Source organism: Lolium perenne, chromosome 1 (genome assembly GCF_019359855.2).
Source record: "Lolium perenne isolate Kyuss_39 chromosome 1, Kyuss_2.0, whole genome shotgun sequence".
NCBI classification, from domain to species: domain Eukaryota; kingdom Viridiplantae; phylum Streptophyta; class Magnoliopsida; order Poales; family Poaceae; genus Lolium; species Lolium perenne.
Genome location: NC_067244.2, coordinates 33225778 through 33253547, shown reverse-complemented (window position 1 = coordinate 33253547; position 27770 = coordinate 33225778). Strand labels below are relative to the sequence as shown.

The 27770-nt window shown below is 44.4% G+C and overlaps 1 protein-coding gene across 1 annotated transcript; it reads right to left on the bottom strand.

Annotated features, from left to right (window-relative positions):
- Positions 1-12357: 12357 nt before the first annotated feature.
- On the bottom strand, positions 12358-13836 carry LOC127345905 (peroxidase 5). The gene is made up of 2 exons (XM_051372427.2): positions 13439-13836; positions 12358-13335 (listed from the first exon to the last, which is right to left on the bottom strand). Exons 1-2 carry the CDS (start codon positions 13670-13672, stop codon positions 12550-12552), a joined length of 1020 nt encoding a protein of 339 aa, XP_051228387.1. The 5' UTR covers positions 13673-13836; the 3' UTR covers positions 12358-12549.
- Positions 13837-27770: the final 13934 nt, after the last annotated feature.

The following is a 27770-nucleotide window of genomic DNA, read 5'->3' as shown; positions in this document are numbered from 1 at the left end:
AGTACTCTTTACTCGTATCGTGGTATGTGGTCTCTTATGAACTCATTCATATGCTTGCAAGACATTAGACGACATTCCACCGAGAGGGCCCAGAGTATATCTATCCGTCATCGGGATGGACAAATCCCACTGTTGATCCATATGCCTCAACTCATACTTTCCGGATACTTAATCCCACCTTTATAGCCACCCATTTACGCAGTGGTGTTTGGTGTAATCAAAGTACCTTTCCGGTATAAGTGATTTACATGATCTCATGGTCATAAGGACTAGGTAACTATGTATCGAAAGCTTATAGCAAATAACTTAATGACGAGATCTTATGCTACGCTTAATTGGGTGTGTCCATTATATCATTCACACAATGACATAACCTTGTTATTAATAACATCCAATGTTCATGATTATGAAACTAATCATCCATTAATCAACAAGCTAGTTTAAGAGGCATACTAGGGACTTCTTGTTTGTCTACATATCACACATGTACTAATGTTTCGGTTAATACAATTCTAGCATGATATATAAACATTTATCATAAACATAAAGATATAAATAATAACCACTTTATTATTGCCTCTAGGGCATATCTCCTTCAGTCTCCCACTTGCACTAGAGTCAATAATCTAGTTTACATTTGTAAAGATATAACACCTTGGCCTTCTGGTGTTTTATCATGTTTCGCTCACGGGAGAGGTTTTAGTCAACGGATCTGACAAGCTCAGAACCGTATGTATTTTGTAATTCATTTGCGTCTCAACGCATCACTCATTTCCAAATGAGTCGGCATTAAATAAGTTTGGTCTTCTGGTGGAACCTTAATTCCGCGGTCTGAAATATGTCACTAATATTGTCACATACAATATAGCTTCAAAGTTCGACTACGTCGGAAATACACCAAGTTCTCAAAGAACCTCTTGACTTAACATCCTTTGTCATTGTCAAAACAATGACATACTCTGCCTTCTTTTGTAGATTCCGTCACAATATTTAGAACTCTTCTAAATCTAGCATAGACAACTTCTAGCTCATTGTGCTACTTTTAAAATAACACTTAGTCTAATTTGAGATTGAAATTATATTTTATATATGACAAAACCAATATCGGTGTAACACCTTACAGCGATTTGTTTGTCATTTCTACATACAAAAAAAAAATATATATCCTTAGTTCTTCTAAAGTACTCAAGGATATTCTTACTGTCGTCCCATGATCATCTTATGAATCATTCCGGTATATGCTCATAACATTTTATAGCACATGATATCTGATTGTGTACATATTATTCGTGATCTATAATCACTCATGTGTTTTTACTCATTGAGTGTCAGATACACTCAAGTCTTGTTAAACCTTCACATGACAAGAACATTTTCTTAATATTTCTATATTGAACTATTTCAATATCCATTCTATGTACTTTGACTTAAACTTATTATGTGTTTCAATCTATCTTCATAGATCTTGACACTAAATATGTTTTAGTCCATATCCTTTCATTGAAGTTAATTTTCAATGAAACATTTTAATCAAGTATATAATTACATTATTTATAACCAACTATATGTCATCTACATAAAGTATTATAAATATGTCTCAGCGCTCCCACTTAATTTCTTGCAAATGCAAGCTTCTTCATCGTCTCTGATGAAATCAAAAAACTCTTTGACTATTTCATCTGGTGAAGATTCCTACTCCGCAATACCTACTTCATCCAATTGAAGTTCGTATACCTATCTAGTATTCCACAGACCAGCAAAACTCTTGGTTGTATCTTGTATACACCTTTAATACATACTTCTGATAAGTAATGTATTTTGCCATCCTACTAGCATATCTCCTAAAAGAAATATGTAGTGATTACTAGAATAATCCACATAGACTATAAGCATTGCTACGGAAGATCTAATCTTATCGTAGTCAACTCTTTGAACTTTGTTGTAAACTATTTTTCAACAAGTCGAGCTTTCTTCAAGGATATTTCATCCAAGTCTATAGATCCATTTACTTTCAAAAAGTATTCATCTATTATGGATTTCAAGGCGCATGGCCATTTTAACGGAGTCAGGGCCCATCATAACTTCTTTGTTTGTAGTTGGTTTATCATTGTTCAAAATCAATCCTTTGTCCACAAATCATTTATTTGATCACAAAGTAAACCATACCTACAGTAGGTTCAATATGTACTTCGATCTCCATGGCTAAAACACTTTGTAGTCATGGGAGCCATGATCGTCGTGGCCGCTTCCGAAACCAATTCCGATGCTGCGCTACTCTGATCATTATGCTCAGGTTCATAAACCTTATCAAATTATATTGTCCTCCCACTCAAATACTTCACTAGAAACAATTTCTTGGAAATAAGAACATTGACAAACACTTTTGTCTTTGTCTTGTGGGAAGAATTCCCAATTAAATCTCTGGGATAACCAACGAAGACATTCATCCGATTTTGGTTGTAAACTCTTAGACCTAAATTTAAAGAAAAGACTATTAGGGTTTATACCCATGTCATAACTTGTATGATGTCATTTCATCGGATCATGATGATGCTCTATTCAGTGTAAAAGCGGTAGTCACTAAAGCATAATCCACAAAAATATAATGGCATCAATATTTTATCTCATCATTGATCCAACAAGATTTGGATACATATCTCGGATACTATGTCATCATTATGATACTCCAAGAAATGTGAGTTGTAGAATAATTTCATAACTCTCTTAGATGTTCGCTAAAACTCGTAATTCAAATATTTCCACCATGATCCAATCATAGATATTTTTCTATTACGTTGATTTCCACTTCATGTTGAAATTTATTTGAACCCATTCAAATGTTTCAAACTTCTTCCTTGTTGAATATATCCATATATATACTCAATTCATTGTTGAAAGTTTTCATGAAGTAGAAGAATCTCCCGCACACAACTATGCTCAGTGAACCATATACATCATTATGTATTTTTCCACTAAGTTTGTTGCCCGTTCAACTCTTGGCCTATGAACGGTATTTTAATCATTCTCTTTAGAAAAGATTTGCAAGCGTCAAATGATTCAAAAATCAAATGACTCCAAAAATCCATTTGCATGGAGTTCCTTCATGCGTTCCTTTCTAACATGACCTAAATGGCGGTTCCACAAATAAGTGGAATTCAAATCATTTGCCTTATGGCATTTTAGCGTCAGTTTTATGTATGTGTGTTTCACCATTAAGATTTATAATAACTTATCCATCGTACATGGAGTAATGTCATAATTTGAACAACTCATTGTTTTCATTTGACCAGAGCAAAATAACAATTATTAAGTTCTTTATTATAAATTCTAAGGGCTAGATAGAATGCCAACGACGAACATAATAACACTTTATTTTGTTCCAGACGTGCTTTTCTATCATATTCCTTGTCAGTCACTTAGGCCATTGTATTCTTGTATTGCGTTGTTTTGTATGACACTTCATACCAACCAATATGGTACTAATACCCAAGAATTTCATTGTGTGACTTAACTAGGAATACAACCATAACATGTATATCATTTATATACACCTGAGCTAGACTTTCTAGTCTTTTCTTTTCTTTTTGCCAAAATATCTTTTGCAGTTTCTCTTTTAGCTTTCCTCATTATTCAGAAAAACACTTCAACATTAATAACTTCTAGGTTTGTTGGTCAAATACCAATAACCTTGAGGTTCTTACTTTGAAGTTGATCATCATATGACAAGTGTTCCAGATTTCACTATTAGTAACTTTGTAATATGATGAACAATTTCACTCATAATTTTATCCATCATATCATGACGACTTTTCGAGACCATGTCTGTACATGCTAGGCTCGTAAAGTTTTAACCTTGGTATTTGCATGTGCAAATCTAGCTTGCACCCGTTGTATGCACACGTAGAATCTATCACACCCGATCATCACGTGATGCTTCAAACGACGAGTTTTAGTAACGGTGCATATTAAGGATCGTCACTTCATGGATATGCGAATATCGTTAGTGCCCCAATAGTTGGAGGATTGTGACGCCTTGCGTCTTCAACCTTCGTACATTCCCATAAAACTTATGAGTTCATGTAGTCTCACCAAATTATATTCTATCATCTTGCAATAAGGTCTTAGATATCACATATATCTCATACCTTGATTATTTCTGAAAACTAAATTTTCAGCTCCTTACTTTTCAAACAGATTTGAACTTCAAGTTTCACGGAGACAAGATAACTTTAGGTACTAATTGAAACCATAGCTCTTTGAATCAACAATGTGAGGTTTACTAAAAGTTTGCAATAGGACTTAATTAATTCTTGATTCTTTAACAATACGGTACCAAACCGTAAAGTTTCTTGTCAGATTTTAACAGTATTTCTATCTCAATTACAAGACTAGCGCATAGTAGTAAACGGATGCCAATACTACAAAATTAATTCAAAATACTACTCAGACTATGTTTAAGATAATTAGTTCATGGTTTAATCTAATTACTAATGAACTCCCACTTAATACAACATCCCTCATAGTTGTTAAGTGGTACACGATCCAAATTCACTACACCAAAAACCGATCATCACGTGAGATGATGTAGCTTCAATGGTGAACATCAACATGTTGATCATATCATCCATATGACTCGTGTTCAACCTTTCGGTTTCTGTTGTCCCGAGGCCATGTCTGTACATGCTAGGCTCGTCAAGCAAACCCAAGTATTCGCGTGTGCAACATGGCTTACACCCGTTGTATGTGAATCGTTGAATCTATCACACCCGATCATCACGAGATGCTTCGAAACGACGAACTATTACAACAAAGGTATACGAGGGGAGAACACTTTATTATCTTGATATTAATGTGAGGGATCATCTTATAATGCTACCGTCGCGATCTAAGCAAAATAAGATGCATAAAGGATTAACATCACATGCAGTTCATATGTGATATGATATGGCCCTTTTGTCTTTGCGTCTTTGATCTTCATCTCCAAAGCACGGACATGATCTCCATCATCAACGGGCATGATCTCCATCATTGTCGGCGTAGCGTCAAGGTTCATGGCGCCGTCTTCATGGTTGTTCACCTCATGTAGCAACTATTACAACTACTTTGAAATACTACTCAACATGAAAATTAAAGACAACCATAAGGCTCCTGCCGGTTGCCACAATACAATAATGATCATCTCATACATATTCATCATCACATTATGGCCATATCACATCACCAAACCCTGCAAAAACAAGTTAGACGTCTCTAATTTGGTTTGCATATTTTACGTGGTTTAGGGTTTTCGAGAGAGATCTAATCTACCTACGAACATGAACCACAACGTTGATACTAATGTTTTCAATAGAAGAGTAAATTGAATCTTCACTATAGTAGGAGAGACAGACACCCGCAAAGCCTCTTATGCAATACAAGTTGCATGTCGAACGAGGAACAAGTCTCATGAACGCGGTCATGTAAAGTTAGTCCGAGCCGCTTCATCCCACTATGCCATAAAGATGCAAAGTACTCAAACTAAAGATAACAAGAGCATCAACGCCCACAAATCCATTGTGTTCTACTCGTGCAACCATCTATGCATAGACACGGCTCTGATACCACTGTAGGATAACGTTGCATAGAAAACAAAAATTTTCCTACCGCGAACACGCAATCCAAGCCAAGATGCAATCTAGAAGACGGTAGCAACGAGGGGGTATCGAGTCTCACCCTTGAAGAGATTCCAAAGCCTACAAGAGGAGGCTCTTGTTGCTGCGGTAGACGATCACTTGCCGCTTGCAAAAGCGCGTAGAAGATCTTGATCACGATCGGTTCCGGCGCCACGAACGGGCAGCACCTCCGTACTCTCGGTCACACGTTCGGTTGTTGATGAAGATGACGTCCACCTCCCGTTCCAGCGGGCAGCGGAAGTAGTAGCTCCTCTTGAATCCGACAGCACGACGGCGTGGTGTCGGTGGTGGTGGAGAAGTCCGGCGGAGCTTCGCTAAAGCTACGCGGGAGTTATGGAGGAGAGGGGGCGGCTAGGGTGTGGGAGGGGTGGCCGGCCACTCAAGGGGGGCGGCCAGCTTGTGGTCTTGGGGTTGGCCGGCCCCCTCCCTTGGCCCCTCATTATATAGGTGGATCCCAAGTGTTGGTGTCCAAGTCTTCGAATAAGACCCGAAACCAAAACCTTCCATAGGAGGGGAAACCTAGCCCAACTAGGACTCCCACCCAAAGGTGGGATTCCCACCTCCCATGTGGGGGTGGCCGGCCCCCTATGGTGGAGTCCACTTGGGACTCCACCCCATCTAGGGCTGGCCGGCCATGGAGGTGGAGTCCCTTGTGGACTCCACCTTCCTTGGTGGTTTCTTCCGGACTTTTCTAGAACCTTCTAGAACCTTCCATAGAACCTTCCGCGACATTTTATTTCACATAAAATGACATCCTATATATGAATCTTATTCTCCGGACCATTCCGGAACTCCTCGTGATGTCCGGGATCTCATCCGGGACTCCGAACAAATATTCGAACTCCATTCCATAATTCAAGTGCTACCATTTCAACATCCAACTTTAAGTGTGTCACCCTACGGTTCGAGAACTATGCGGACATGGTTGAGTACTCACTCCGACCAATAACCAATAGCGGGATCTGGAGATCCATAATGGCTCCCACATATTCAACGATGACTTTAGTGATCGAATGAACCATACACATATATTACCAATTCCCTTTGTCTCGCGATATTTTACTTGTCCGAGGTTTGATCTTCGGTATCACTCTATACCTTGTTCAACCTCGTCTCCTGACAAGTACTCTTTACTCGTATCGTGGTATGTGGTCTCTTATGAACTCATTCATATGCTTGCAAGACATTAGACGACATTCCACCGAGAGGGCCCAGAGTATATCTATCCGTCATCGGGATGGACAAATCCCACTGTTGATCCATATGCCTCAACTCATACTTTCCGGATACTTAATCCCACCTTTATAGCCACCCATTTACGCAGTGGTGTTTGGTGTAATCAAAGTACCTTTCCGGTATAAGTGATTTACATGATCTCATGGTCATAAGGACTAGGTAACTATGTATCGAAAGCTTATAGCAAATAACTTAATGACGAGATCTTATGCTACGCTTAATTGGGTGTGTCCATTATATCATTCACACAATGACATAACCTTGTTATTAATAACATCCAATGTTCATGATTATGAAACTAATCATCCATTAATCAACAAGCTAGTTTAAGAGGCATACTAGGGACTTCTTGTTTGTCTACATATCACACATGTACTAATGTTTCGGTTAATACAATTCTAGCATGATATATAAACATTTATCATAAACATAAAGATATAAATAATAACCACTTTATTATTGCCTCTAGGGCATATCTCCTTCACTGTGGACCCCGGTCCATTCTTTTACATCGAATACAATCTACTGCAATACTCGTTCTACTGTTTTCTACAAACATCATCATCCACACTATACATCTAATCCTTTGTTACAGCAAGCCGGTGAGATTGACAACCTCACTGTCACGTTGGGGCAAAGTAATTTGGATGTGTTGTGCAGGTTCCACGTTGGCGCCGGAATCCCTGGTGTTGCGCCGCACTACACTCCGCCGCCATCAACCTTCAACGTGCTTCTTGGCTCCTACTGGTGCGATAAACCTTGGTTTCTTACTGAGGGAAAACTTGCCGCTGTACGCATCACACCTTCCTCTTGGGGTTCCCAACGGACGCGTGCTGTACGCGTATCAGTATCCTCGCACCACTGAGCACCGCTTAGATCGTGGAGCCTGCTAATGGTGAGCCACCTCTGCCTCCACTTTCTTAGGTGGTTGTACACCTGAGTGGAGCAGACGGACACACCACAGTGGTAAAAAAGGCCCTTTGCCACATAATTGAGATGGACTTCCTTGAATCCTTTGTGACTTCTCACTCCGCTCTGGATCAAGCCGCACATCTTCTCCAACACGAAGCTGGACATGAATGGTTCATGGTGGCATTCCTTTCCTGCCCGGTCTTAAAGGCCCTCTCCGCTTCCCTGCGGTTCTTGTTCTTCTTTGTGGTGGCCAACCTAGCCACGACCTTTGTCGCTACCTGAGCCACTAGGTCAGACACAGGAAGAGGAGTGACCGGCACCTTGGAGTCATAGGAGGGTTGTGAATGGGGAACTTGCGAAGGGATCTGAGAGTCCCCAACGCAGACAAGCACCTGGCTAAAGTCATCACAGAAGGAGTCCTACACACATCGTAGTACATATAACGTGAATCTACTTGGAAACAAAGACATATGAATAGCACAAACCATACCAACAATCATCCTAAATAGGGGCGGAGACAGGGCGAGCAGGGGCTAGACCCCCCCCCCCCCCCCCAACGATCCCCCACCTAATGATCTGCAGTATGTATACGTGTTGGTAATCAGACTAGTTGATGTAGATAAGTACTCTATTAGAACTTAAAGCCCAGGCCTAGCTATGTAGAAGGAGCCAAGCCCAGCCCAGTTTAGGAATCAGGCCATCTTGCACAATCTTTTTCCTTAACTTCCGGTAGTCAAGGGGTGAGCTACCATCTAACTGGTGGTCTCCTCCACGTAGATGCTTCTTTTTATCGCTTGAGATCCATTTCCTAGGGCACCTGACGGCGGGCGGCGGCTACCGACTGCCGACCGCTGCCGCTCGAAACTACAACAATCGTCAGCTGCTAGGAAACCAGGACATGGAGTCTCCCGATGCCGTAGTGCTAACCTGCTCTATTAAAGGAGCTCATGTTTAAGTGTATCACATGCCAACTGCTGCAAACCATCATACAGTATGTTGATCTCTCTAATTGTTTCGTACCTCATCAAACACTGCAATCCAAAGGTACGCTGGTACTTCCGTACTTGTATGCACTTAATTCATTACTTATTATTCAGTGCATGTATATCTAACTATCAAGTCTGGAAGAACTATTTAAAAAAAGGCTAGAAGAAGTGCTACCAGTTGGCGTTCGGGGCCGTTAGATGGTCTAGCCGAAAATTCAGCAATTTTCATCTATAACTTGTATGTCAACTTTGATGATAAATTATCTACACATGGTACATTGTTAATACACATTAAGAGTATATATCTGTGATGTGTCGAAAAAAAAGGTGAACTAGATGTTTATTTGAGAAAAACAATTCTCCGGTAGCTTGCCTGGCCACAACATTTTTTCTCCCTTGGTGTCTCGCCCCCCCCCCCCCCCCCCCTATACCTAAATCCTGGCTCCGGCCCCTGATCCTAAATCAGACAAGCAATTCATTGCAACGATGAATAGCACAAACCCTTACAAGATCATGGCAGGTGAGCACATTTGGAACAAAGTAGCACTAGAAATGTCGAACCCTAGCAAGATCATGATAGCTCACCACAATCCGAACTAACCCCTTCTAAAATACCAAACCCTAAACAAGATCTGACTACTCCTAACGTAAATCTAAACATTACCGCGGTACCGGGATAAGGGATGTCTTACAGTCATCACCGAAGGTGAAGATGCGCTGGACCAGGAAGTAGATGAAGCAGCTCAGATGTACTCTCCACCGCCGCCGCTGCAACCATCGCCGACCGGAGATGCGTGCCCCTCTTACCTGCTTGCCGATGGGAGGAAGAGCTCAAAATTTGGGGAGACAGTGGAGGAGGGGGTAGAAATAGGCCTTGGGGTGCAGCGAGAGGTGACGGAATTCTTCCCGCCCCCCTTTTCTCTTTTCGCCGATGCACGGTGCAGCTCCCACCATTTCCATTCTCGTCTCTGCGCGTGCGTTGAAGATTCCCTTTTGCATCACCGGGCGTGGAGATTTGCCTGCACCGCTGGAAACTTCTGAACCAGGCATTCCTCCAGGCCCGACACTGCTTTGAGAACCGGTTCGTGCAAGAACTCGGCTCGGCTCAATCAACCAAACGGACCAAAAATTGCTATCTCAATGCGAGCCAAGGAGCATGCAGTGTACTAAACGCGCCCTAGAAGAGAAGATTCAGATCTTGTTCTCCACGTAACATCGTGCGCATCATCTATAGATGAGCTAGAGCAGTAACGGGGATAAAAGGTACAGAGGACAAATCGAATAGAAAACTATATTCGAGCTGCTATATGGAAGTTCAATTTTTTTCTTACTTTTATGGGAAATTCAATTTGGCTTTCACGTGCATATACTTCCTCTACAAAAAAATTATATTTCGAAATGTCAAAAAAATTTAACAAACTATTCTACATGTACATCTCCATAATATATGTGTTCATCAAGTTTGGCAACGAATACTATTTTGTGTGCTCTCTATATAAAAGAGAAAAAAATCTTCTAAAAAGATTTATTTTTAGCATTATATTTTATCATTTTACACACGCTACACCCAAATCGATTTAGCACGTGAAGATGTACTGCGAATTTTTCACTTCAGTTTTAAAAATTTGCGAAATATGCGTAACATGCATTCCATAATAGAGGGAGCATATGCTTTCTTGTGCCAAAACACCACTCTGGTATCGGAAATCTATTTTATTTTTGCTGTTACTTGTGTCATCCTGTCTGACCAAACTATGAATACCAATGTGCAGAACGATCATTGTGTTCGTTATTATTTTAATGGCGTATGTTTGAGTTCTCTCCCACAAATGAAGATGTGTACATATTTATCCTAATTTTCCATCTGAAAAACAATTTTATAAGATATGGTCCATTAAATTTTACCCCCGTGGATCAACTCTATCAATTGACTGCCATGAGGAAGTAAACGTACATGATTTGTTTCTTAATTTTTAGATCTAAACTGTCATGCATGCCATGTGTTAATTGTTGAAGTTGGTTCCACGTAAGAAATTTGTTGTCTAGGTTTCATAAAATTACTTTTCAAGATTACCCGAGTTTGGTAAATTGGTGGGATGAAAACGACACAGCTACCATAGTTCAAACCCCAGGTTTGACATCTGTGTGTCTCATAACGGCGGAATATTCATTCAGTGGGAGGCGACGTTCCCGTCGACAGCGAGGCGCCTGTGGTGACTTCGTCAATTTCAAGAACCAATCCGCTAGCTCAGTCTTCCGGAGGTGCTCATAGGGGTAGGGTGTGCGTGTGTGCGTTCATAGGGGTGAGTGTATGCGCGTGTATGTGAGCGTCTACGTTTGTACTGTGTTTCTCAAAAAAAAAAAAAAAAACGACACAGCTACTATTTCGTGAATATGAACGGCACCACTGCTGCATGCAATTTAACATAGACTTTTGCTCCAGTGTCCCTCCGTCAGCTCCGCGGTTTTAAAAAGTTGGAGCTGCTCGAGCTATTAGTACAAATACGTGAAGTTAGTTCTATGAAATAGAAAAATACGGAGTGGCTGTAATTTACATCCAGTTGCCACCGATAAATGACCAAAACGTTACGCACATCTCCCAAGCATGTTTCCGAGCGCCAAGACTCTTTCCCAACTTGGCTTTACCGCAACATGATTCACGTCTGCCATCACGGAATTAAGGTCGCCGGCGAACGTATCGACGTATCTTCCACCAAAGTCAAACTTGTTTGATTTGTTATCATCACCGTGCAAATGGAGTTGTAGCTCGATGCCGCCGCCAAGAGCTTGTTTTCACCACGACGACATCCCGGGCTGCCTAAACTAGCTCTCGGACAAACAAATTGACCCTACCTCCGCAGTCATAGCTTGCAGCTGCGGGAATCGACCCTAGCGCCACCCCTGCTTGCAACCGAAGCCACAAGCTCATCACGGCCACTAGCAGCTTGACGTTGTATCCAGGAGCCTCCCGCCGCCAGCCATGAGGTCCCCGCTGCCATGTCCGAGCTGAGCCTCCAATCATAGCACCCTAGTACGACCTAACCTCTGCTCGCTTTGTCTGGGGAAGTAAAATGCAAACCCAATTAGGATTTTTTTTAGCCCAGCAAAACTCACATTTCTACTGCACTCCATCCCGCATAGATGGGCTTGCAGCCCACACTACTACGACACGGAGTTGGCTAAACAAGTTTCTCTCCTCGCTTTTAGCTCAAAAAAAAATTCTCTCCTCGCTTCATCGAGAGCTAAGTGGAATTATTGAAACCAACTACGTGTGATTTTGTAACAAAAGCTGGAGCTGCTCCTTTTTAGAACCGTGGAGCTGAGGGATAAACCAAACACACCTCTTTAACATAACCAAACGGCTATACGGATCACGCAGCCGTATCCAACAATTAATAAAAAGGCATGCATAGCTAGCATCAGAAGATCCGTTTCGATATATAGATTTTCGAAAACATCACCAATCCCTCATTTGCAATGTTGTGCCCGGAACCTTTTGAACTAATGATAGTATTATAGTACTAAAATTCATATATAGCTTAAAACTCAGATGAAAAATACAAAATAGATGTATTTGACATCACAACTTTGAATTTACATCACAATTTTATACTCCTGCAGGGTACAATACATAATCGCTCATTCTGAGCAATTTCTTACCACAACACTAATCTCTCATTCTGAAGTTCTCAACATTAGCTCATCGACGGATTTACTTTTAGGGACTTGTAGCGGTGAATTAGCTAGTGGTGGTTGATAACGAAGCACTTCTCCCTGATCTCTCCTTCGTCGCCGGTGAGGACGTGGACGGTGCCCATTTTGACCATGGCGGCGGCGAACTTGGCCTTCCACGCCCTCTCCACTGCAGCGTGAAACGCGAGGATTCCGGCAGTCTTTTTGCTGGTGAGCAACGTCTGGTCGGAGATGAGCGGCACCTTGTGGGCCAGCACGTTCTTGTAGTACTGGTTGTCGAACTCTCTCGGCGTGACCACATCCAGCGGCACGACGGTAGGGTCGTTAATGTTGTCCGTCGATATCGGGCACTGCCGCTTCAGGTCCGCCGCGTAGTACGAGTCGATGGACGGGTCGGTCGTGCCTACCTTGCCGGTGAAGTTGTGGATGCGCTGCGTGAAGGAGGAGCAGTGGGATCGGCCGATGGTGTGCGCGCCGGAGAGCGTGACCATGTCATCGGCGGAGAGGCCTTTACGGCGGAAGCTGGCGATGAGCTCGGCGACGTCGTCTGAAGGGCCGGGGACGTTGTTGTTGAGCACTTCATCCGAAAGGGACACGCGGCCGTCGCGGCGGCCGGCTGGGACCTTGTAGTTGATGCCGCCGGCGAGGGAGGCACTGTCGCGAGCTGCAAAGGTGAGCACGTCGGCGCAAGAGACAGTGCGCGGGCAGGCGGCCTCCAGGGCGGCCTTGGCATCGTCGATGACCTCGAAGCCTCGCATGCTCGGGTTGTTGGCTACTGAGTCCTTCTCCGCCGTGTTCCCCGGAGTCGAGTTGATCAACACCGAGCCGTCACAACCCTAAAACATGTTCAAAGAATAGTCAGGTCGGATCAGAGATTATGCATGTAAGTGATGGATTATCGATTTAGGAATAGCTATTTCTTAGTGAGGTCTTGCTTACCCTGACGAAGCAGTCGTGGAAGTGCATGCGGATGAGGCCAGGGGCGAAGCCGGGGTTGCGGGCGAGGGCGCGGCGGACGGCGTCGCGCACGATGTCCTCAGCCTGCGGGCAGGAGTGCTTATAGAACCCGACCTTCAGAGACGACGAAGGCGGGTACGACGCGCGCACCACCGTCGAAGAGCCGGCCACGGCGAGCAGCGCCGCCGCCCAAAACACCAACCACGGGGACGACATCTTGACCACCAGAAGCCTGATTAATTAGTCGATTACCGGTTTGAGTTTGACGATGAACAGCTTGCTAGCTAGCTCGATGTTGCTTCGATCGGCTAATTACAGCTGAAGCTCTCCAGAAGAGATGGAACCAAATGATGGTGGACTTTGTTGATATCTGGAGGGATGATTTGATGGCTCAAGGCATTGGTGTCCTTATATATGCAACAACCACCGTGAATCAATTGGAGAAATTGAGGCGCGTGTTTGTTGCACTGAGTCAACTAAGACCGGATCGCCGTTGCATGGCCATACTTTGCCTGCTTCCATCCACCGAACAGCATTTCATTAAGCCGGAACATTACACCCATCTCCAGGCAGCGATGGATGTCCGGTGCTTGACTTGGTTGTACATAGTGAGAAAAGGTTTACCGATGAATCATTGTATATGCGGAAATATTAATATATCGTGGCCGACATTGTGTATGTGTCACCATCAATCTACCTAGTGTTACCCAGACTTTGCACTAGCAACACAACCATTCGCGCAACTGTGTTATTTAACAGCTACTCTAAAAGGGATGTGTCATGTGTGAGGGTTACTTGTGGATTTGTTAAGCAAATTAGCTAGTTTCTGGGGGTTATCCTGGACGCGGTCTCTTTGCGAGATGTATGACCAAGGCAAAGTCGTGTAGGTTTGGATGATCTATATGCACTCCAGAGTTCATTTCGCTTTCGTTTACTTGAGGCCCTGCACATTATGTTGTATATTATCATACCACTAGTGGTTCAATGGATGCAACCACTATTCTCCAAGTTGGGGTGATTGGAAGCCGTGTGCATCAATTGATGCAGAGGCTGGGCGATGCTTCCTTATCGGAAAAAAAAAAAACTATTCTCCAAGTAATGGTCACACGCGTTTTTGCGGTACTAATTCGTTTTTGCCACAAATCATGGTTCAAAGCTGCATACAAAAATACATCACCCCACAAACACACCGGAACAGCACTACAAAATTAACAACACTGTTAAACAAATGTTAACTTTTTACCATGTCCATATGGTCCTCTTCAAGGAAGAAGATTGTCGTGAATCGATCTAGCGAATCCTCCCCAATGTCATGAAATCCAGATGCAAACCCAAATATCATTATGAGACAGCTGTCGAATACAATATACCCACTGGTAGAGGAAGATAGAAAGAGTGAACCGAATGGTTAGTAGCTAATATTCACTTGTATATAACATGATATATTCCACGATGTTGCAAATAACAAAAATGCCTAAGAGATGTGGTAGAAGTGTACATCTACGTCTGAGAGAAACACAAAATTCAACAAGGAAACAGTAACCAAACTACTTTCCAATCTTTTGTACGGAGATGTCAATAGTGTGATTCAACACTTACATGTTTTCCGATACCATATAGATACCTCGAAAATCAAGTTGGGGATTCGATACAAGCATTTTTATTAATGTGCTCCATGCCTAGAAGTTGGAAAATACTTGTTGTGTCAATCAACAATTCAGCTCTAGATAATGAGTTCGTACTAGATGTTATCTCAGTTGGCTGGTGATAATGTCAGCTTCTGATTCTTTACGACATCTAGCTAGCTATGGATACTGCATGTGGGAAGGTACCTTGTTCTCATCACGATGCTAGGTAAACTAATGAAACTTGTCTGTTGTAGTAACATGTACATGTATGTATGTATGTATGTATGTATGTATGTATGTAGAATAATGTAACTTGTGAGACTTAGTTTCAGCTCCATATTCCCGATCTGCGGACAAGTATGACCTTCGCTATAGGTTCCCCAATGATGTCGACATAATAGATCAAGGAGAAATTTGAGGCAGATAATCAAAAGATACACGTCTTCACGATGAATAAGACCACCATCGGGAAAAGAAAGATGGTCGCCTCAATTCGTTTGAAGTCCAATCATGTTGCTGCATTCATAATATTATTATGCGTACTTACTAGAACTAGTTATTGTTTTTTTTCTATGTAGTACTTTGCATGCCCTTTTGCCCACGCGTTTCTCATGCCTTACATTCGTGAAGACGGAGACAAGACCGAAGTCACGTGTCCCTATGGCAATCAACAAGACAATTTCAAGAAGTTCGTGTGAAGCATGAAAAACGACGGTACTCTCATTTTGACCTTCAATTGAGCGGACTGTGTTGATCAGTAAAAGTTGTAGGAAGGAGATGTTTGTGCATTTAAGTTTGATGCAAAGATGTGCTATTTGGCCCAAAAAGTGCATAAAATCTAAATCAGTGAGTATGATTTAGTTTGTTACTGACATATGCATGTGAAATTGAGACTCGGGTACGATGAAATACTTCACATATAAACTATGTGTATTATTATGTGATTTAAGCTTCTTTGTGTTATGAATTATATATTAGTGTGTGTTATGAGCGCATTATATGATTTATACAATAGGCTTGGCAACCCAAATGGTTCTTTTCTTGAAACCACTTTGAGTTCCAACAAACTTGGCAAACACATTGCCATCCTTATCCTTCGCTAGAGAATAATCATCATCAACAATTATAGGGTTAGATAAGGTACCACTTAAGCATGAAGAAGCAAGGTGCCCCTTCTTACGGCATAAGTAGCAAGTGTTCCCCTTTCTCTTCTTTATTGATTTCTTCTCTTGGGTAACTTTATCTTGATTCTTCTTGGGAAGTGGCCTATCTTCAACTTGAGGTCGAGCTTGAGCTTGACCTTGACCTTGTGGTTGTTTCCCTTGTTGTTTCTCACTTAAGTGCTTCTTCTTCTTCAATGGGCATGATCTAACATGGTGCCCTTCAATCTTGCACTTGAAGTAAACAATCTTGGTCGGATCCTTGACTTTGTTTTGGCCCTTCTTGTTGCTCTTGCTCTTGGACTTGTTCTTGTTATTGGAGTTGAATCCAAGTCCACTTTTGTCATTGGGGGATTGTTGCGCACTCAACATCTTGTCAAGTGCGGATTTCCCTTCATGACGCTTTTCCAAGTCTTTCTTCAAAGAAAGGACTTGGGCCTCGAGCTCTTTTATTTCCTCTGCATGGTTAGTAGAAATACAAGTACTAGAGGAAGTAGAATCTTCATTGTTAGAGCAACAAGGAAATTCAAGTAATCCAACATAAGGTGTATCACTAGTTTGACTCGATGGATTACTAGGACTAGCATAAGACAATATAGCATTTTGAGTAGAGGTTGTGCTAATGTCCATGTGAGGCTCGCAAGATGTTACCTTAGTGATACTTGCCTCAAGAGCTAATTTTAGCCCATCATAGGAAATTAGAAGATCATCATGAGAGCCCGAGAGCTTTTTATGACTTTCTTCCAATTCCCTATAATTGCTAGTTAGCAACTCAAGTTGAGCCCTTAGCTCAACATTCTCCTGTAAGATAGATGCTTCACAAGAAGTAGAGTTAGTAGAACAAGCATCATTAATAGATTTTTCTTTTTCAAGCACATAAGATTCCATTACTTGCTTAAGACCATGTGTTATGCACCTTTCATTTTTCAGCTCTTGTCTTAGGAGATTGAATCTCCATTTCTCATCATTCATATGATATTCTAATTCTTCAATGGACTCATTTCTTTCTTTGAGTGTGTCCATCAAGTAATCGAATTTGACAAGAGCTTCACCATGAAGAGTGCATCTAACGAGAAAGAGTTCCTTAAGCCTAGCAACTTCTTCTTGTTCATCATCATCACTCTCATCATTAGAAGAAGTGTTGGGATTCAAGGTAGGAGTTACCTTTGGTCCCTTTGCCATAAGGCACATGTGCATACCGGAGGATGGCGATGAAGATGTTTTGGAATCTTTATCCATGAGAGTCTCATGCCTCATAGATTGTTCGATTTCCTTTACATTGTTAGGCAACAAACAACTAGAGAAAATAGAAGCATTTGTTCATGGCAAGAAGACAAAGCAAACATATCATCATGGGATTTATGTAAGGAGTTTGTACATGATATGCAAGGACTATCAACACAAGCATGTAGATTATTTTCAATGCTAGATGTGTTTAAGTCCAAAGAGGAAACATTGCAATGGGATAGAGATGAAGAGCCATCATTATTGAGCACAATATCAACATTGCAATTTCCCTCACCACTCACCATATCATTACCTTGTGTCTTGTAACATGTTGGTGAAGTGGAAGAAGATGATAACTCATCACGGCCGGAGGTGGAAGCAACTTGGAGCTCTTCATGATGTGGAGGGGAAGAGAGCTCCTCGGAGACACCACCGACCATATGAGAAGTGGATTCACCACATATTTCCTTAAGCTTGATCCACATATCATGAGATGACTTTCGCTTTATATATATCAAGAACCTACGAAAATCTGGTCTCAAGGAGAATAAAAGCTCATTAGATACTTGAGCTTCAAGATGTAAGTTTTTCTCATCCTCTAAAGATAGATTTTGAGGATCCATCGGAGGAGAAAAACCTACATCTAGAAATCGCTCTATATTTGGACACAAGGTCCGAAGATTACAAAGCAAGCGATTTCTCCACAAAAGATAATTTGTGCCATCAAAAATAATTGTGTCATTGTGCACTATATTACTAGCCGACATCTTTACTCTCAAGGCGTTCTTTGATACCAATTGAAAGGACGAGATGTCGCCTAGAGGGGGGGGGGTGAATAGGCGTTTAAAAACTCTTGCGGATTTGGCTTGTAAGAATGCGGAATTAAACTAACGTTTAGTTTACAAGCACAACTTCTAAATATCTAGGCTCAACTAAGTGCAACAATAACAACTAGAGCTAAGCAAGATAGGCACAAGATATATGAAGCACAAGTGATAGCAAGATATATGTACTTCAAGCACGATGGCTATCACAAGGAAAGTAAGCTCGGGTATAGAAATAACCGAGGCACGCGGAGACGAAGATGTATTCCCGTGTTCCCTTCCTTTGCAAGAAGGTACGTCACGTTTGAAGGAGTGGAGGTCCCACGAAGGATTCCCCAACGCCACGAAGGCTCACCCTATTCTCCGAGCCACACCCACGAAGGATAATGGCCATTTCCTTATGGTTAGATTTTCCTCCACTCCGGAGATGGCAAGCTCCACAACCACTTCACAAGCTCCATGAAGGAGAAGCCCGGGCCTCTTCACAATCTTCCTTGAAGAGATCACCGGAGCACCAACCGCCAAGCCAACTAGGAGGTCTCCCTCCAAGAGTAACAAGCTCACGGTCTCTCACTCGAACTAATCATGGTGGAGAGCTCAACACTATGCAATGATGCAAAGCAAGAACACTAGAGGTGTTTAAATCCTTCACACTCAAATCCCACCAAAGCAACAAATGCTAGGATGAGATTAGAGAGGAAGAACAAAGAGGAAATCTACAAATGACTCCAAGATCTAGATCTAAAGAGTTCCCCTCACTTAGAGGAGAGATGGATTGGTGGGGATTGTAAATCTAGATCTCCTCTCTTAGATCCCTCAAGAATGAGCAAGAATCATGGGGGGGGAATCAAGAGAAAGGGTAAGTTCTTCAAAGTCAACAATGGAGGAGAGAGAGTGGAAGAACTTATCTAGCCCAAGGTGGAAGAAGGGCTATTTATAGCCCAAGCCGAAATATAACCGTTGGGGACGTTTCAGCTCGACACAGTCGAGGAGGCCGGTCAACCGGGCCTAGGGCCGGGCCGTCCGGTCCAGGGGCCGGTCAGACCGGGCCACCGGCCGGACACGGCCGGTCCAAACCGGACCACAGGCCGGACCAGCACCGGGCGAAGCTGGAAGACTTACTGGATAGCTCCCGTTTGGCACCAGTCCAGGGGCCGGTTTGAACCGGGCCATCCGGTTGGACGGCCGGTCACGCCGGGTGAGAAACCGGGCCAACAGGAAAACGTGTTATACAAAAACTGTGATAACTTTTGTGTCCGGATCCCGATTGACATGAAACCAATTTTGTTGGAAAGATAACGATGAATAGAACCCCAACAAAAAGTTGACATGAAACCAATTTTGTCCGGACCCCGATTGACATGAAACCAATTTTGTTGAAATATGGAGACTCCTCACAGGATATTTTTAGATGTTTTTAGAGAGGGATTCTCCCACCGTCAAGAAACGGTGAAGACGTCCAAACTCAAAAACGCAATAGAAGATGCATGCGGATTCCGTTTTAGATGAACTTGGGCTTGTTGTAAAGCTAGCAACAAGCTCAAGAACCTCTCACAGAGAAACACCAAGAAGCAATAGGGATATGCAAAGTATGCAAAGGATTGAGATCCCTAAGACGATGCGATCAAGTTACCCAACCGAAAGCCCCTCTTGATAGTGCGGCTATCTATCTTATAATCCGGTCTCCCAACAACCACCTTGAGACCGGTAAAAGGAAAACCTAGCAAGGCCATACCTTTGCCTTGTGCATCCCGCTTGATCTTGATGATAGCTCTTTAAGCTCCACTCAAGCCGGAATGCCTTACTTGATCATCGTTACTTCATGAAAACTCACAAATGCTCCCCCATACACTATGATGGGAAAGCTCCATTGATGTACATCTTCACATGTCCATTATCATCAAATGGACGGCAAGCTTCAAGCATATGATCCTCTCAAGATGCTCAACTTGAACTTGCCCAACTCAACCTTGATGACGATCACCACTTGCCGTCATCCTCTCATGGGCTATATGAGATCTCACTTTTGATGCATGCCCATGGAAAGATACTTAACCCACATAGACAACACAATGACACATATATGATGGGTTAGTTCTGTTTCCTGCCAAAACCCACCGGCGAGCAACGGCGGACAACACGGAGAGCCGGGAGGCTCCCAGAACTGCTGGTGGGTCCTGGTCCCTCGGGCGACGGCCCGCAATGCTCCGGCACACGTCCTGGCTGTTGCGAGGGCGTGCCACCTGACCTATACCTGGTCAGGAAGGTGATGGATTGCTTCGATTAATTTCCTGCATGGCAGACACGTAAACATTAAATCCGAGCCTCGATCGGCTCTCAGGTTATCCTGTGAATCAGCTCAAAGAGCCGATTCCTCCATGGTTCGTATTGGATCTACGATAACATGGGGTTCCTGCTTGATCAATACCAAGTTGAATCGATCTACGATAGTCTAGGGCTTTCACCGAATAATTGGAACATCCTACACGTAGTTGAGCCTGGCAGATACGAAAGAAAATAGAAAACTAATCCAAGAAGAGGCCTAAAAACCAACATAGAGTCAATTCCCGGAACATCTCCTCTTGGATCGGCAAACTATACCTTACGCACTACTGGATCGTTCAACCCGTTTGCAAGGCCTGACCATGCGGATATCAAGCTAATCCTTGAAGAACAAGGAACAACTATAACAGATCAGATCTACTAAATAAAATACAAGCAAGATGCTGCCCTTACACCCAAAATAGGTGCAAAGGCAGCTAGATATTTAGGGGCAGCATAACTAAGCAAACATATCAGAAAAGTATCGATGCTAGCCCAAAAACATCTATGGTAATAGTATTGCTCGCCATCAACAAGGCTTCAGTACGAGCAACACAAGATAACGAATAAACTGATATTGCCTAGATCGCAAGGCAGCATGACGCTTACCCGGAAGAAACCCTCAAAACAAGGGGTGGCGATGCGCCTAGATTGTGTTTGTTGTGAACGTGATCGTCCTCCTTTCTCAATAACCCTAGGTACATATTTATAGTCCGTGGACTTTCTATCTTCGGAATAAACCTAACTGTGTACGAACCAAACTCTATCTCTTAATTCTAAACTAAAATGCGATCTACCATAATGTACAGATACACGGGCAATCTAGCCCAAATTTTCGCATGAGGCCGATTCAGAAACACTTTATGTGCATGTCCTCCAAGCCCATCTCACCCGCGGCCCATCTCATGATTTGGCTAAAATCTGGTGATAACACATGCCCCCCTGGTTTTGGCAATAATAATTCCAAAACCACACTGCTTTCCTTCATCGGGTCACGCGTTGCAGAGCAGAACCGCTACAGTGCCCTTTCATCATGATGCCTTGCCTTCTCAACTTCTCCGTACTGCAAGATTTGACAGTTTTGGCACCACATCCTCGAAACTGCCACATCATTGAATCATCCTTCACTATATCCCCTTTATTTAACCGCATCCGAGCAGTTCGCCCCTTCATTCTCCTGTTCCGCATTAGCAATCGAAAAGCCCTCATCTGCAACCATGGAATCCTCCTCTGCCTCATCGGGCCTCTCCTTCCAATCCTCCTCCTCCAGCGAGCCGGCGCCGGAGTACGACCCGACAGCAGCGTACAATGCCCGCGCCCCACTGTGGTGGGACGAGAGGGATTGGGACTTCTCCGTCGAGTCAGAGGATGACGAATCCTTGACCGACGGGGAGGACAACCTCCAGTTCCTCGTTGACGGGGAGTTGGAGGAAGAGAGCGACGACGACGCCTTCTCCTGGGGCGAGGACCTCTCCTCCAACGAGGAGGATGAAGCGGAGGACGACACCTCCTCCGACGAGTACCCGCCGGCGAAGCGCTTCCGCGCATGGTCGGAGGACGACGACGACGACGATGAAGGAGAAGCCCCTGCCGATGGCTTCAACAGCAGCGACGAAGATGTCGCCGGCAGCAGCGCCGATAGCGGCGAGGACGGCGACGACGAGGGCAGCGACGGCCCCTAGATTAGGGACTACTAGAATAGGGCTAGTAGTAGTAGTGCATTAAGCAGCAGATCCTCCTTTTGCGAGCAATCGGCTCTTATTGTAAAAATCCCCCTTTTAATCAATGAAGAAGGCTTCCATGTTTAATTTTTCCGATTGTCAAAGTAGGTCAACGCACAAAGAGCCGATGGCAACGCATCGATCTTTTACCCAAAAACGCCAATAAGGCCAGATTCAGTTACCCATTTAGACCGGTCCAAGCGGTCATTCCCCAAATTTCAAATGGTAACCTATGACCCCCATCTCAGATCTCCAATTGCCCATCGAACAGATTCAACTCGCGGCAACGCGAATCCCAGATCCCCAACCGCGCAGATTCATCTCCGCCAACGCATCAGATGGCGGAATCGTCCAATGCCAACGCAACGGTCTCTGGCCTGAAGGTAATCCTTAAGTGCCCCTCGCCATCCGAGCATAGTGCTAGAACTAATAGCAAACATCTGAATTAATGCTTTATTCCACCATTAATTTTAGGTATCAGACATTCTGCTGCCGCATCCTTCTCTTCCAAACTCTCTTTGTCTTGGCCCCCGTACTGTCGAGAGTCCTGTCCATCTGATTTCTTGCGAGGCCAATAGGATCCCCTTCGTGAGCCAAAATTTAGATCTAACTTCTTGGGCCGACTGCTTACGAGCCTGGCCTAACCCTCCTGAAGATTGGGTTTCCTGGTATGGTAGAGTGTCCAAAACTTATCAATCCACATGGGAAACCACAGGAATAGCCGATGCCCTGTCTTTATCATTGTCTCCCCTTGAGAAGCATGAAAACCTTCTAAAAACCATCGGCTACTTCTGGTCTGATGCCCTGAACTGCTTCATGTTTGGCCACAGCCCCATGACACCAACTCTGCTAGATGTGGTAATGATCACTGGCCTAGACATCACATCTCCCAGCCCCTCTGCTTTTATGCTGCCAAGGGTTCCTTTCAAACTCTCTTCCAAAATAGAGTGCACAAACTGGGGTGCTTATCTTCGACGCCATATGAAAAATAAAGGCCCTGTAACAGAGAAAGAACACACGGCCTTCCTAAATTTCTGGTTGGAACACTTCATATTCTGTGGCCCTTCACTTGCTCCGACCAAGAATTATCTTTTCTTGGCCTATGAACTTGCCAGAGGCACCCAGCTTAGCCTCGGCAAACTGTTCCTTGGAGAGGTCTATCGATATCTCCAACTAATGTCTGTCCAATTATTCTCCCAACAAACAGTCAAAACAGGAGGTCCCTGGTGGTTTATTCAGCTATGGGCTCAGCTGTATTTCCAGAACCATATCCCAAACTTCCCACTTTTGGCCACTTGCACCTTTCCAGACGCTAATGGGAAGCAGATCCGATGCACTAACTACGGCCAAGCTTTGTATAGCCTTCCAGGTAGTAAACTGATCCCCAAGGAAGCATCAAAGTGGTTCAGCATTTTCTTCCAAGGCCTGGACAACCCTCTCTTCTTTCCTTACACGGAAGCTGAAAATTTTGAAAATCCAGTCTCCTTCAGGCTAGACAGCTTTGCCGATGACCCCAGCACCCGGCACTTGTATTCCACCATGATCCGTCCCTGCTTCCTTCCAGTTGGCATGAGCACATCAAACAGGATAATCAAACCTGGTTATGAGTCCTACCAGCCGGTCGTAGCAGCCCGGCAGCTTGGTCTTGGGCAGGTGTCTCCCCATTTCTTCCTCCATCACTTAACAGAGAGCAGAGCTGACCTGCCCGATCTCCTTACTGGTCAGAGGTGTTACTCTTTCTTTGATGCTCTAGCCATCCCAGTCCCTAACAACCTCTCTTTCTCCTCGTCAACCGATGGTTTTGAGACCTGGTGGGCAATGTGGAAAACTCATGCCTTCAGGAGAGCTCTGGGACCGTTGCTGAAACAACTCGATGCTGAATATGATATCCCCGCAGAACAGGTACTACCACTCGCAAAATTTTCTTGAAGTGGCTTACAATGATTCTTATAACCTCGTTCTGTCTCCTTGCAGCAACAAGATGGTCCAGAACCTACACATGATGACGGCTCCCCTTTTGAATTCTTCCCACCGGCTCCTGTCGTCCTCTTCTGCAAAAGCTCGCCACCCTTGAAAAAGGTCGTGATGCAGAGCCAGTCGATTTTACCAAAATCGGCTTCCAAGAGCAAAGTATCTTCCGGGCCAGCTGCCCCCCGAGCCCCAACTAAGGCAAGAACGACGGTGAGGAAGGTAGCCGCCAGGAAAACTTTGAAGCGCCGGAACCCTTCTCCAAGTCAAGAGAGCTTACACGTACATTGATCCATGCCTTGACTGATTTCATCTATCCTTATAGGCTTCTGCAAACATGCTTGTGCTTACTAACTCTTCTTTTATAGGCCTCCACCGAAGACAACTCCAGCGAGGACACACGATCCAGTCGAGGGGATTCGAGCTCAGGTAACTCTGGGAAAATCACCACGCAGAGCCAGCCAGATTTGCCACCATCGGCTTCCAGGAAAAGGCCAGTTCCTGAACCTGTTGTCCCCCAAGCTCCAATCAACGCGGGGCAAGGCGGTCTACGCACAAAGAGCCGATGCACCAAGAGGACTCGAAAGGAACCACGAGCCCCTTCATCAAACCAAGAGGCTTCCAATGTAATTACCCTCCATATTCTCCCCAGCTCATGCTAATCCATTGCTGCTCACATCGGCTAACCACCTCCTTTGCAGACTGATGAAACTTCTAGTGGGGAAGTTGAGGAAGTGCAGATGCCCTCCGCAAACCTGGATCCAGTAATCCCTCAAGGTGTCGTTGACAAGGTCGCCAATATGGCCAAGCCCCCAGCAGAAACACAAGAGCCGATTACCTCATTATCAGTCGTCCCCCTGGTTTCAGGAGAGGTATACTCCTTTCGTTTGGCTTACCCTTCTCTTTTGTTGCATACTGACGCTGTTTCTGTTTGTCAGGGTTGTGACCTCTCGGGCTTGCTAACGTTCGACCCTGAATCCATCGAACCAGCTCCTTCTTCGGCAGGCGATGAACCACGACCCAGCGCTGCCCTATGTCAATTTCAGCGTCTCAAAGCCCTGCTTTCCTCTCTGCTCGAGACGTTGGTCGAAGACCCCGAGGAAGTGAAGAGTGTTCTTGAAGAAATCCAGCACCACCTCCCGGTAACGTTGCAGGTGAAACTTTGGCCAGTTGTGACTCTGTCTGCCTACAGGTCAAGGGTGAAGTTAGCTCGTCAGAGAATCGATCTACGCCACGCCCAACTTCCTTTGAAAGCCGATATTGCAGACAAATGTCAGCGGCTTAATGAGAAAAAGGCGGCCTTAGATGCCAAAACTGACACCTCTGTCAGCACCGCCGAACTTGAGACCTTGCGAAAGGAATTGGAGGACCTTGAAGAGAAGGTCCGGGCAACCAAACAGCTTATTTCCGATAAGGAAGCTCTTATTGCCCGCTCCCAAGAAGAAGCAGAAGGTCTCAAAGCTCAACTGAGAACTGATCTGGCAGAAATACGTGCCCTGAGCAAGCAGCTAGTAACCGGAGAGGACGAAGATGACGAGGCCGAGATCGCCGAGGTGGATCGTGTCCGTGCTGACGCCCTCCATGCCTTCGAGGCATTCCTTCAGTAGAGCCTATCCATGTAACCTGGTACCTTGTAACAGTTTGTACCTCTAGAGGGCTTTGTAGTCTAAAGTCGATGTCTGTGCATCGGCTGTGATTTGGATCCTGCTTTGTATATTTTTTTTTACTGGCCGATTTCATGCATCGGCCCCCCACATTTCACTGCCCGTCAACCCAAGGACATACTTCATGGCCTTGTACCTTATCCGTTTAGGTGCCTCCCAAGCCGAATCTCTCAAGTAATTGAAGATATCGGCTCTCCAGTCATCCGATTCCAGGCACTGTGCCTGCGACGTCCTTGTAGCCTGGCGCTTTCCGTCACCTGCTAGATCGATGCTGAACACAGGCAAAACGTATGGTGAGGATAATTTGGGCCGATTGCTGGAATCGGCCTCCTTTTCGATTGCATTGCTCAATGAAGGTTTACACCTTATTTGTGCTCTACTATGGGAGGGAGTCTCCCTACCATGACTACGTGACATGCTTGAGGTGAGATCATTGCTTTTTATTTTTTGGGGCCGATCGCAGGGATCGGCCTTGCCACGTACGTCCATTGGTTTTGCTCTTGCTACTCTGTCAGGCCGGTGGATAAGACCAGCCTCACCCCATTTTTTGAAGCTTCGATGCGCTCACAGCCATCCAAACTGACTCCAGAGATCGGCTCTTGGTCGTCTGCGTCCCAAATATTCATGCCAGCTATGGAGATCTCGATCGAGTCATCTGCGTGAACGACCTCCACTTCATCTCCATCCCACTGTATCAGGCATTGGTGCATTGTGGATGGAATGCAGCAGTTGGCGTGAATCCAATCCCTCCCTAGCAGGACAGCGTATGTGCTTTTGCTGTCGATGATGAAGAATGATGTAGGGATGGTTTTTCGGCCCACGGTTAGATCCACGTTCAGAACGCCTTGCGTTTCTGATGCTTGGCCGTTGAAGTCGCTTAATGTGATGTTGGTTTTGATCAGATCTGCGTTAGAGCATCCCAACCGCCGTAGCATGGAGTATGGCATTATATTGACTGCCGCTCCTGTGTCAACCATCATCTTGCCAACAGGCTGCCCATTGATATAACCTTTTAGGTACAGAGCCTTCAAATGTTTGTAGCTCTTCTCTCGTGGCTTTTCAAAGATAACTGGGCGTGGGCCGCAGTCAAACTGCGCTACCGGCACTTCTTCGGTTGTTGGAGCACAAAACTCTGACGGAAGTATGAACACCATGTTTGTGCCAGCCGATGCCTTCGCATCGGCTTTTACTTGTTTGGGGCGCCATTCTTTCTTCGGTGGACGATTCTCCGCCTCCAAAGTTTGCTGAATTTTCATGGCCAGATCAGGCCGCGCTTTCCTCAACGTGTGCAGGTATTGCGCCTCGGCTTCCTCCAAGCTACGTAGCTGCTGAACCCTACGCTTTTGGGAGTGACTGAGTCCATCAGGGCACCACCTTGGCCGGTGGTATCTATCTTCTTCTTCCTCTTCTGACTCCTCGAAATATTCCCCCGAGATGACTCAGCTCGCCTGTTCTGAGATGGGAGAGGCCCTAGACGCTTGAACACTGAAACCTCACATGTGTCCTTCTTCTGATGTCTACATTCCGGGCAGTTATCGATTGTAGGCAATCGGCTCATTCCTGAATCCCAGCAGTGCTTAAAGAAGGGACAATCCCAGTGTTTGTCCATGTCTTCCTGCTCTCTTGACTTCCCCTTAGCGCGGTGCTCATATCCTTCGTCGTCTCTATCATACCGACGATATTTTCCGTTGTCTACATCGTACCGCCGGCGTTGGTTGTACTGATGCTCATATTTGTTAAGGAGATGCGCAGAGAGCGGTCTATGATACCGCACGTTTCTCACTTGTTCCTCGGTGATGT

Coding starts and splice junctions, on each gene's coding strand:
- LOC127345905 (XM_051372427.2), bottom strand. CDS start 13,672: ATGTCGTCCCCGTGGTTGGTGTTTTGGGCGGCGGCGCTGCTCGCCGTG. Junction 13,336..13,438: donor TCCACGACTGCTTCGTCAGG/GTAAGCAAGACC, acceptor AACATGTTTTAG/GGTTGTGACGGCTCGGTGTT.